This window comes from Lethenteron reissneri, chromosome 14 (assembly GCF_015708825.2).
Source record: "Lethenteron reissneri isolate LAM-NWPU_2019-01 chromosome 14, ASM1570882v1, whole genome shotgun sequence".
NCBI lineage: Eukaryota > Metazoa > Chordata > Hyperoartia > Petromyzontiformes > Petromyzontidae > Lethenteron > Lethenteron reissneri.
This window is the reverse complement of record NC_083792.1, coordinates 1,079,461-1,091,679: the sequence shown is the minus strand read 5'-3', so window position 1 is coordinate 1,091,679 and position 12,219 is coordinate 1,079,461. Positions and strand designations below refer to the sequence as shown.

Here is a 12,219-nt window from a genome sequence, read left to right as displayed (position 1 = left end):
TCTTTGCGCAGCTGTTGCACCTGGTCTTTGTCCTTCAGGCTTGCATCATACCACCTTCCAAGGCTTTTTACCGGCTGCTCAGACACTGTTGGGATTTGGTCATCTCCGATGAAGAATTTCAGGTCACAGAGTACTCCCTTCACAATCGAGATGCTGCGTGACTTGGATGGTTTAATCTTCATACGGGCCCAGCTGATGTTCTCGAGTTTTCTGAGCAGTCTCCTGGTGCATGGGACAGTGGTGGTCAGTACGTCAAACACTTCACTGCATTTCACTGTAGCACTGTATTAATGGCAGTGATTCTTGCACAAAACTAAGTCATAAAACACCTCACTTCATGTCACGGTAGCACTGTATATAACTAACCGTCAATTTGTTCAAATTCACTGCTCTTCTGCTTTTGGTCGCTGGGGTTGAAATAAATAGGAAATCGCTACAATATCTGGAAAATCACCGAAAAAAGTCTATTATACCATAATGTTGAAGCATAAATTAGACTTGCCTTTTGTCTCAAGTTGTGAAGAAATAAATACACCAAATCCACTTTCTTGCTGCGTATTTATTTATTTATTAGATTCACTTTCAATAAAGAAACGTCAAACTTAAAGCGAAATTGCGAAAAAATATTTATTTCCGCCCGACCTTCTGCGTGAGTGTAAAAATCCACCCGCTCATGAATATTAATGACAGGGTGGGGGGGGGGGCATGTGGAGTGACGTCACGCGCGGGACACACAAGCAGACATTCTTAGCTCATTATAGTAGTAATTGGGACTTTTAACGGTGCTGTCTGTTGCTGGCCCCTTGACGTTTTAGGCGTGTGCTTAGCAACTGTTTAAACCACACACGTGGCCGTCCCATCACATCATCATCATCAGGTCACAACGCTTTCTTTCCACGATCCGTGACAAATTTCATTTCACCGTCATTAAGTTGCAGTTCACTCTACTTGTGCCAAAACTTTGAAAGCCAGACACTTACTTCCTTTTTTAAAAATCCTGTTTTCTGTTCATAAACACTATCACCAACACAATAATGGATGTGTTCACACTTGCTCTAACAAGCAAAACAAAATCATAACATTGGGCCTCGATATTCTAAGTAAAATTGTATTATATTATATTCTCCACTTTATATTTGACAATTTCCAGGAAGTGCTCAGTTTGGTGCGATGCAAGTTGCACGTTAACACATTCAAGTAGATGGCACAACTCATTTGTTTGACCAGGTGTAAACCCAACCAGACCAGGGCAGTCTCATTTGCAAACGTTACCTGGGTCTCCAAAATAACAAACTCAAAACTAATAAAGTATAGCAATGAACCGAATTAAAATCATATAAAAAAACAACCGTCACATGGGATATCAAAGCTGAATTTATTTTTAGATCTTAACAAAGAGTAACGTGCCTGGAGTAAATGTATTAATTGGATATCACCAATCTTAATTTTGGAGCTTTCGTGACTGCAGGAATTATTCTTTGGTTATTTCGGTAAAGTCACATATAAAGATAAAATAATAAATTAAATAATAGCATACGACGTTTCGATTGCAACACAAGCAATCATCATCAGGTATAATGAAATAGCGACACAAAATCTAACCAGAAAACCACAGACAGACATATAAGCAAACAGATATCACCAAGATACACAGAGAGAGCAACACAGGTACAGAGAGGGGTGATCGTCACTTGAATAATTGGCGAACTGGCAGAGGCAGCATCGTTAGAAATGGGGCTCCTTTAGCAGCATCGCAATACCGAGTAGACAAATATACGGGAATGAAGTTGGGTAAAATGAACCTCTATATAAAAAAATATGAAAATAATGAGAAACAGAACATGACACAACAATAATGAACGAACGTGTCGAGGTTTTGTTTTGATTGAAGAAGACATCGGAGCAAGCAGTGGCAGCATTGGAGCAGAAACAAAGGGGTTTGAAATGACTAGAAATTCACAAATGGTCGCTCTTGCGGGGAAAAAACAGTGGAGGAATTTAATGCTGATCTCAAGCAAACATTTTAGTTATACGGCCCAGTAATGGGTGAATCAGAGAAAGCTCTAGATGTCACCTTTGATGCAATAAACGTCTTCAATGTTATGCTGTATCAAGAGAGCCACCCATACATAAAAGCCAAGAAGGAAGAGCAGACACATGTATAGCGACGTAAATACTGTCACGACACTGTTAGCGCCAGCCACTATTTCTGGAGTGCCGCCGAGCGCCGGGAACCTCTCTGGGAGGCTTGAGGGACACGTGGCCGGGAGGAGCTCCTGACTTGATACAGCAGCAGGGGGCGAGGCCGCAAGCAGGGAAATAAAGGGGAGCCCCGAAAGGGAGCGGGGTTCGTTGTGAGGATCATCTTCGCTCCTCGTTAAGTCTTAGCTGGGGATCGTGGATCCGGCAGCGTGTGTGCTGACTGGCCCGTTGGTTACAGTTAACTTCCACGCACATAGCGAACAGTATAGCCACACCGAGCTATTAGAACCCAGAGTGTAGGTTGTTTATTAAACGTGTTGCCTCCAGTATAGTGTGTGTGCCTTTGTATTGCACACGACACATGCATGGATTCTGGAATGCTTTACATCCCTTTTGGTGACTTAGGGGCCGTCCATAAATGATGTCACGCACCTAGGGGGGGGGGGGTCAGACATTTGTGACGATGTATGACGGGGGGGGGGGGGGGGGTTGAGAAATGTGACGTCACATCAAAATGCACAATTTTAAATAAATACAGTATACACAACACGTTCTAATTAATTAAATATACGTTTTAATAAATGTTGTCTGCTACAACATCAGAGTGCAGCGCCACATTAAATATGCACTACACTGACAATAGTTTAAAGCGATTTGAAGCATGTTTTATATTTTGGGGGGGGGGGGCAGAGGTTTGTGACGTCATATTTGAGGGAGGGGGTCTGACTTTTTGTGACGTCGTGTGACGAAGGGGGGGGGGGGGGGGTACGGCCCCTTACAGAGTATTTAAAAGTCGTTTATTGGGGGTACAGGCAGACTTCGCTTAGCACAGCCCCTTAGAATTCCGATAAGTGATGGCGCTCTTTGTCCCGGAGGAGAAAATGTTTACGATAAAAAATAAGAAAATCTAGAAATTCTTAAGGCGCCATCCATTTAGTACGTACGCAAAAATCTGTCAAAACTTAACTCCTTCCCCCCTCCCTGTACACACGCGTACATTCTACACCCCCCCCCCCCCGAATCCTATAGAATGGCCAATATTTAATCCAAATCCACGCAGATTAAATATCGGCCTAGCTTTATGTGGCACATTAGGAATGGATCACTCTTTTAAGTATGTCCTTGTGCAGCAAACCTCCTGGCTACCATCAAAGGTTTGTACACGAAGCCATACAAATATACAAACACAGACATAATTTCAACCGTGATGATGGTTACAAACTTAGTAATCATTGGAAAGATGTTATTAACCACGCAAAAAAGACTTAATTACACTTTTTTGACCATCTTATCTGACAGGCACTAGTTTACTTTACTTGACCGAGTGTTAACATCCCCAGTGTTTAACAGTAATCTCTTCATTGTTCAGCCAGCATTGGTATAAACATACGCATTTTCTTTCTTTTCTCATGTGTATCAGACCTCCCCCCTCCCCCCTCTCTGTCCAATGCATTGGCGTGGGCAGCAGTGTGTCGCTTGCGCACAATAGCTTCCACGCCGTCGCCCACCCCTTTTTTGGCCCTTCTCTCCCGATACTTTCCATTCATTGGCTACCACATTCTGATGAGCCCCCCCCTCTCCTCCCCCCTCAACTCGCTTTTAAGGGATTACATCTTGAATCATTGCCTCACTTGATGCAGCTGATCTGGCTGTGACTGTCCCACCTGATGACGGAGACTTGTGCTGCCTCCGAAACGTCGTGATCTTTATTTTTATTTTATTATTTTATTAATTTTGATGTTTTACCTACGTGACTTTACCGAAAACACCTAAGAATAGAATAAGAGTAAAGTGTGGTTCTGTGAAGGTCCTGATGTGCTGTGCAGTGCATCAACAACACGTGTGTACAGCAGCATGTGATGACTGAGTCGGGCCTGTAGGTGGCTGGCAGGGTTAATGAATAACCGCACGTGTAAACCAGCCACATGGTTAATGGCGTCTCGGAAGGATTGCTGCGTGTAACTCGCGCTGTTGCATTTTACAGGTAAAGGACCCAAAGGTTGATTTTGATCGTTATATAAATGTTTTAGACTTGTTCTAGACTTTAAGCTTGACTTTGAATTGTTCGTTTGTGATATATGCAATTAGAGGCATTTTAGCACTGCATTGTAAAGGGATGACGCACTGTAATTAGTTACTGTCATTGTAATTCTCCAACTCTAATACTGTTTAGTCTATAACCATGCCCATGTACCCATAGTATGACTACTGCTATTGAGAATAGAACATATGTAAAGTAGTAAGCTGTACAATGGTGAGATACAGTACGTATACTGTACACATACAGTACATATAATGGGTGTAATATACCGATATGTGGATGGTATAGATAGACATACAGCTTAGGATTAAAGTAATAGTCGAATAGTGATGTGCAAATGTGATTGTCAAAGACAAGGATGGTTTATAAGTAGTAGAATTGGGTTTAAGAGAAAGGGTAAATGAATAACCGCACGTGTAAACCAGCCACATGGTTAATGGCGTCTCGGAAGGATTGCTGCGTGTAACTCGCGCTGTTGCATTTTACAGAGTGACGGTGCGGTTCTTCACAAGATTAATATTAACTACAATAAATAAATGTGCTTGCCCTCGATTTGGAGCACCTGCCCACGTCCTTCATTTCGAGTGTGCAACATTTACACACAGCTTTGTACAGTTATACTTGACCGTGTTATCCATCCTGACTGGTAATTAAAAAACACGTCTATTATGATCTTAAAACACAATTAAACCTCGGTGAACTAGTCTCTATATAAAGTGCGTCGACTGAACTTCTGCTGTAGCAGTAAACCGACGTACAGAGCAGTGTTAGTGCTGAAGTCCAGGCAGCAGCAGCGCAAACAGAGCACCGCAGCAGCTACAATCTTGAGCCAGCGGCAGTCTGCAGTGAGGCCAGATTGAAAGATGTGTAATCATCCATGGGACAGGCCGCCAGACGATGTCACTCACTGCTGAGCTGCGTGATAGCTGCAGTCAGGGGTATGGTGGCATACGAGTGACACCTCTCCCACAGTCCCACTTCTCCCGGTAGTACTTGTTGTCTGACAGCTGAAGAGACTGAACTGTGGCTCATTTGAAGGCCAATGTAGACAAATTATTATCGAGACTTCACCCCCCCCCCCCGTTTCCTATGCGTACTGATGCTCCTGCTGGTGTGGAGTGACTCATGCAGTCAGCTATGGCTACAGGGTTTGGTGGTACATGTTGTTTATGTCGTTTATTGTGAAATTTCGGTCACAGTTCCTATGATCACCGTTACATTGCGTATGGCTTTATTTTGGTTATTTCGAAATGTTTTTTGGTTTGGCCATGTTTGTTTGTTGGAGTACAGAGTTAGAATGATGGCTTTAATCTAAGTTGTCTTGTGGTTGTTGTTTGACTTGCATCCCACTGGGATTTTTGCACAGCGTTGGTGTACGGTGCTTTTTTTCTGGAACTTAGCAGTTTTTTCCTGGATCTTTCTGTTTGTGCATAGTCACTTTAAGATGTTTTCTTGTTCATGTTTTTGTTTTTTGTTTGTTGCGGTTGCACCCAATTCAAGAGCCGAATGGCTCGCAGGGCTATACCAAATAAATGAAATTGCATTTTCAGCAGACCCCCCATAAGCGTACGCATTTGGGTTAACCCCCCCCCCCTCCATGCGTCCGTACTAAATGGATGGCCCCTGAAGGCCACACGCGCGAGAGCACGCAGCAGCGTTGACACAGGGAGCGTCACACCGCCCCTGCCACTAGCTCAGCCAATGAGAGCGACGCATGGCTCTGAGCCAACCACAGACCTCCACCCCCCGCGATTCTATTATCACGCATCGTGGTAACGATTACATTAAAATAATATATCGATGCTATACATATATATTTTAATGTTATCACAGCGTCCATAATAGATATATAAATTCGTTGTTAAAACCCACCACCACCACCCAACAGCCAACTAGTAAGGGTTGTATACTCTTTGGTTCTTTCGGTAAAGTCACGTAGGTATAAAATAAATCACGACGTTTCGATCGCAACACAAGCGGTCGTCCTCAGGTGGAAAAAATAGAATCCAGCAGTGGAACTGCTGAACTAGCGAGAGAGCAACTACAACAAGGTTATATATGTGGCGATGGGCAAGCAAGCGGGGTCTGAGCTGGAAAGGAATTCCACCCCCAGACGTGAGCACCTCAGTTGTGTTAATGGGGGAGATTAGGGAGAGATTAGGGAGGGAGATTAGCATGAATGAGCTTCCGTCGCCGCATAAGAGTATCATGCCCGCATAAGAGTAGCATGCCCGCATATGCGCACAACAGCAGTGTTAATGAGAGATTAGCACCATGAGAGAGCAATCCAAAGGGCATGTGAGCATGAGAGTGCAATCCAAAGGACATGTGGGCATGAGAGTGCACTCCAAAGGACATGTGAGCATGAGAGTGCAATCCAAAAGACATGTGAGCATGAGAGTGCAATCCAAAGGACATGTGAGAGATCTAAGAGAGAGGCATAAAGAGAGAGAGACACAGAGTCGGAAATAACAGCTGACATAGGCAGGTAGGATGGAAACATCACAGTCAGTTAAGACTTTACCTGGTTAATCAAGTCCTTCCAATGATTGCTCAATTTGTACCCATCTTCTCGGTTGAAGTTGTCTGTGTTTATATATCTGGATGGCTTCATAAACAAATCTCTGATGATAGCATGTATAAAGGTGTCAGTTTTTGTACCAGTTGAAAGGGTAAAAACCTATTGCTATATTTTGCCACTGGTAAAGAAGGTCTCAGTGATAGCATGTTGTTTCGTTTCCCCAATGTAACTGCTGCCACAACCACAACTCCGTTTGTAGACACCAAGGGTATTACATTTCAGGAATCACATCCTTTACAGATGGGATTAAATCACGGATTGTGTACTGTGTTAAAACGAACCTGGCTCCTGTGTTTGTTTAAGATTTTGTAAATCTTTTTGGTAAACCCTGCTATGTATGGCAAAATGATGGTTTTGGTTGGATCCTCAGAAGGTTGTCTCTCCATGGCTCGGGAGGCAGCTTTGCAGATTGTACGGTCCGAGTATCTGGCTCAGACCCCACTTGCTTGCCCATCGCCACATATATAACCTTGTTGTAGCTGCTCTCTCGCTAGTTCAGCAGTTCCACTGCTGGATTATATTTTTTCCGCCTGAGGACAAGCGCATGTGTTGCGATTGAAACGTCGTGATTTATTTTATTTTATACCTACGTGACTTTACCGAAAGAACTAAAGAGTATGGATTCCTGCAGTTACGAAAGCTTCAAATCAAGTTTAGTAAGGGTTGTCACGTAAACAGAACATGCCAATTCGTCACTAGTACAACACACCCATATGTTGGAGAGCCAAGCCACAACATTTAAAATCTGAGTACGATTTAAATTTCGATTTAAAGCTTTCGTGACTGCAGGGATTCATCTTCTTGGTTCTTTCGGTAAAGTCACGTACGATGTTTCGCCAGTAATTACAACTAGCTTCATCAGGCGACAGCCAGCGTGTTTAGCCAGGTGATAACTCACGACACCAGGATAGAGTCTCAAGCACCACCTAAGAGAAACCTCGCCACAGAAATATAGACTGAGGGCATCACTAAGACCACCACGGAGGTCCTGGAGCTCTTCTCTGAGATTGACGCAGATCAGGAGTGCAGCAGCAACAGCTCCTACAATCTACTGCACACGAGTACAGTACATAATACTTACTGATGTTATTTTATTAAATAATTTTCATTCATCAAATGTTTACCATCTGTATTATTCTTAGCGTGATTACTGATACTCCATACTCTTTGGTTCTTTCGGTAAAGTCACGTAGGTATAAAATAAAATAAATCACGACGTTTTGGGCGCAACACAAGCGTTCGTCATCAGGTGGGACAACCACAGCAAGAAACAATTGCTGAAGTGGGCAAAAGGGGCTGCTGCAACAAGAGGCCAAATAGGCAAGAGAAGGGGGGGAGGAGCCAGGGAGGAGAGACAGGGAGGGTGGGGGTGTGGGGTAGGGGGAGTGGAGGCTACAAGTAAGACGCAAGCACGGCAAAAAATTCCGGGGTGGGGAGGAGAAATCGGCGGGGCTGGGAGTGGGAGGGTTAGGAAACTGGAGATGCGGATATGAAGGCAGGCCAAAAGCAGTTATGGTTTTACCTGGATAATAAAATCCTTCCAATGATTGCTCAATATTTTATTTTATACCTACGTGACTTTACCGAAAGAACCATAGAGTATGGATCCCTGCAGTCACGAAAACTTCAAATCTAGATTACTGATAATCCAATGAAGCCCTCATACATTGCTCATACGAAATAACGATGTTGGGAACGCATCCCTATATATACAATGATATGACCCCTTTTTAGCACTGATTCGAGTAGTGCTCATTTCTCCAGGAACGCACCTTGAGCGCTAGGCGCAGTTTGCCTGCGTATAAAGTAATTTATTAAACATCCTGGTGTATTTGTTTTCATTCGAAGTTTTGGGTAACTAAAGGGGAAGCGGTCAGCTCCGGCGCCCTCAGCTGTCCCTGCGGGTGGCACACGGCACCGTGCAGTCCCAAGTCCACGATCGCCGCGCCAGCACCATGGCCAGCACCAGCGTCCACGTGCGCATGGGGCTCAGGACGAACGCCAGCGCGCCGTACGCCTGCAGAGTCGCCGCGGCGCCCTGCGCCTGCCATGCCAGCAGAGCGAGGGCCGGCACGTGCACCAGCAGCGTGCGGCAGCGTCCCGCGGCGCCGCGGGCGTGCGACCCGAACGCGAGACCCGTGGACACGCGCAGGCGCAGCACCCAGCAGGAGTAGAGCGTGAGTGGCACGTTGAAGAACAGCACCTGGCCCGGGTGGGGGTGGGGGGGGGTGAGAGGGACAATGACGAGATGGACAAAATGGGCGACGATGGTGGCGACGACGGCAAGCCGAACGCCCATGGGTTGGCACGCGCGGCGAGCCACGTGGTTGAGGAGGTCAAGGGCCCGGAGCAGAGTGCCCAACAATCAACGTGCATGCCTGTTTCTACCGCAAGCGGTGCTGTACTGCGACGCTCATCACCTGAAAGATACCCATGTAGAACGTCAAGCCGCTCTGGAAAAACTTCTCTCCGGTGACAATCCCGAACGAGAAACAAGCACCGTAGCTGCCATCGATTATTTCTCCGACGAACCACGGTCCTGGGGGGGGGGGGGGGGGGGGGGTTTGTGAATGTTTTCGACCGTAGCGAAGAGTGGCCATTGTATTCCAAGCCGTGGAGTGGGATGCACACAAGGGGATGACCCGTGGGGATGCTCTTCCATTCCAAGGACTGAGGGCAGACAGGCACGGGTATGTGGCAGCGCTATGTGACGTATAGGGGCCCAGTCGGCCACAAGGGGGACACTAAATACAAAAAAAATACAATGTTAAGAAACATTATTTCAATAATTAAGCATAAATGCTAAAAAAAACATGGTTACAAGTTAAACAATATTTCCAAAAGATACGCACAGTGTAAAATCTAGTAGCCGCTACCGCTGGTGTTTGTTACTGAACACCACCAGGATTGTTTTGCAAACTGACACGATAACTTAATTACCTTTAAATATTTTTATTAATACTGTCATTGCGGTGAGACTTCTTCATCTAAACCCAATACACGGTGCAACTAAAATAATATGTATAGTTTCGCCTACATTGTATACGGGGTGAAAAAGATCGGTAGCTATTTCAGTAATAGTGAGTCAGGAGAAAGGTAGGGGGCCCACAGTGGGATCTTACATAGCCCCCCCATTGAAGTAGGTAGCTGCACCCCTACAGACCGGCACGCATCACGTGTTCTGCACGCACCAATCATTGTGTAGACGGAGAGCACAAAGAGGGGGTAGAAGAGTCCGTCGCTGCGGCAGAGCAGCCAGAAGGAGTGGTAGCACCGCGCCAGCCACCCCGACGACGCTGCACAAAGCGCACAGCACGACGATGCACAAAAAGACATCAAGCAGCCGGCAGCAGCCACGGAAGCACTTTCGGCGCGTGTAAATCGACACGTTGCCGTGTTTCACGAATTGAACAAAAGGGGTTGTCGTTTAAGAGCTCGGTGGGGGGGAGAAGAAAAAAGGATGGGGAGGGAATTTCAAAGTAGAGGAGCGCTCTCCGAAGCAGAAAGCGCTTCTCTACGGAGAGTGCTCTGCTACTTTGGAATTCCCTTCCCATCGTCTTTTTTTTTCCTTCCCCCCCCCACGAGCTCTTTAATGACAGCCCTTTTCTCCGAAGCGGGGAGAGCAACGTCACTTCTGGTGTGGCAGATGAACACGGTGTGAGCGAGACGAAACGGTCAGTCTCGTAAGCCGGGTCCTCATCAATAAACGAGAGATAAGGGGGTGAGTAATAATAATTTAAAATTTCTAAGGCGCATTTCATCCAAGTGTAATAAAATGACTCAGACACTTCTTTCTGACTTCGTGTCCTTTATTGGGTTCTTGTCTTCTCCCACACGGCACTCTGTTATAACACTGTATTTGTAGCCCCCGGCTGTTATCGCTATTATAGCTTCCTCTCTCTCTCCCCGCAGACTCTCTGCCTCGTCTACTGTGACCTCCGTTCTCTCCCTGCAGACTCGCTGCTAACTCTCTATGCAGACCCCCGCTGCTAACCCTATATGCAGACCCTCTTGGCTGCTACTCTGTATGCAGACCCGCTGCCAACTCTGTATGCAGCCCCGCTGCTGACTGCAGCCTCCTCGCTGCTTCGGGTCGGTCACCGCTGGCCAACGGTGCCGATCCTCGTTCCCCTGTGTTCGTGGCGATCTCGCCACCCTCCGCTTCGCCCTTCGTGGCCTCTCCCGTTCCTGGTCCCCCGTCACTCCCTTTCCTCTTCCGGTTCTCCTCCCTCTATAGCTTAACCCCTCTCCCCCGCGTGACCTAACTCCTCCCCTCCTGCCGTCACTTCCGGAGGGCCGTTTACGCCCGCATTACATCACCCTCCCCCATAAAGAAAATCCAGCCGACCTCGGCTGAAATGCAACTTGACAAGCAATGCGGGTGTAAAGCACCGACACATAAAAAGACACGAAGCATGCAACAACAATATAACAAGAACACAACACAACACAATTTAACGAAACGTGAGGGATTTCGAGCGAGTACGGGTAGCCGGGCCGTCCTGGACGGTCGGCAGCCCACCCGCTGAGCGGGAACGTGGCGGGGTTTTAAGGGCGACGGGAGCGAGTTCATCCGTCGCCATTGGAGGCCCGCCACTGTCCCGGTCGCGTCCAGAGACATCCCGTAATCGCGTCCGCGGAGGGATAGGAAGAGCTGCAGGTTCCGTAGGTCCTGCGGCTCCGGTCGGCATCCCACAAGCGGAACATCCTCCTTCCTGCGGCGTCACGGCCGGCTTGTCTGTGAAGGGTACGACAGGCGCTCTCGCAAGGTCAGCAGGCACAGGCAAGGGCGAGTCGGTAGCAACAGACCCCGGCAAGGCAACTTCGGGAGATGACGCATCCGGCCGCGGGGCAATGTATGGCTTCAACCGAGATGTATGCACGAACCAGCGCCGCGAACCAACCCGAACACGCGCCGACTGTGGGTTGGGAACCTCAATGAGGCGGACCGGACCTTGCCATGGTTTATGTAATTTAGGAGAGGTACCTGGTCGCACCTGTGGGCAATGAAGCCAGGCCAGGTCCCCCGTTTTCCAGGGGCACTCCCCCTTCGAACGTCGGGCACACCGCTCATTCCTGGCCTGGGCTTTGGCCGTAGCCATGCGGGCTCTTTCCCTCGCCTCAGTGACACGGCGAACGTTGTCCTGAATATACTCAGGAAGAGGCTTAACAGGTCCCCTCGCACCGGTTCCCAACTGCTCATTAATCGGCGGCACATTTTCACGGCCGTACATAAGAAAGAACGGCGAGTATCCAGTAGCCGCGTGCGGCGTCATGCGATACGCCGAAAGCACCCCAGGGATATGCAGATCCCAATCAGATTGATTTTCCCCGACTGTATGGCACAGCATGGCGGACAGAGTCCGATTCAACCGCTCCACCATACCATCCGTTT

The 12,219-nt window shown here is 47.2% G+C and overlaps 1 protein-coding gene across 3 annotated transcripts in view; it reads right to left on the bottom strand.

The window, feature by feature from the left end:
- Positions 1 to 609: 609 nt before the first annotated feature.
- Positions 610 to 12,219, bottom strand: part of TMEM62 (transmembrane protein 62) — a 72,017-nt gene continuing 60,407 nt past the window's right edge. For 2 of the 3 annotated variants that reach the window (XM_061551219.1, XM_061551221.1), the window contains exons 12-14: positions 10,016 to 10,120; positions 9,245 to 9,363; positions 610 to 9,027 (exon numbers count right to left, since the gene is read on the bottom strand). In XM_061551219.1, coding sequence (XP_061407203.1) covers positions 8,713 to 9,027; positions 9,245 to 9,363; positions 10,016 to 10,120 — 539 coding nt within the window. In that variant the 3' untranslated portion in view covers positions 610 to 8,712. The remainder of the gene's footprint in view (positions 9,028 to 9,244; positions 9,364 to 10,015; positions 10,121 to 12,219) is intronic. The other variant, XM_061551220.1, reaches the window with a different exon arrangement.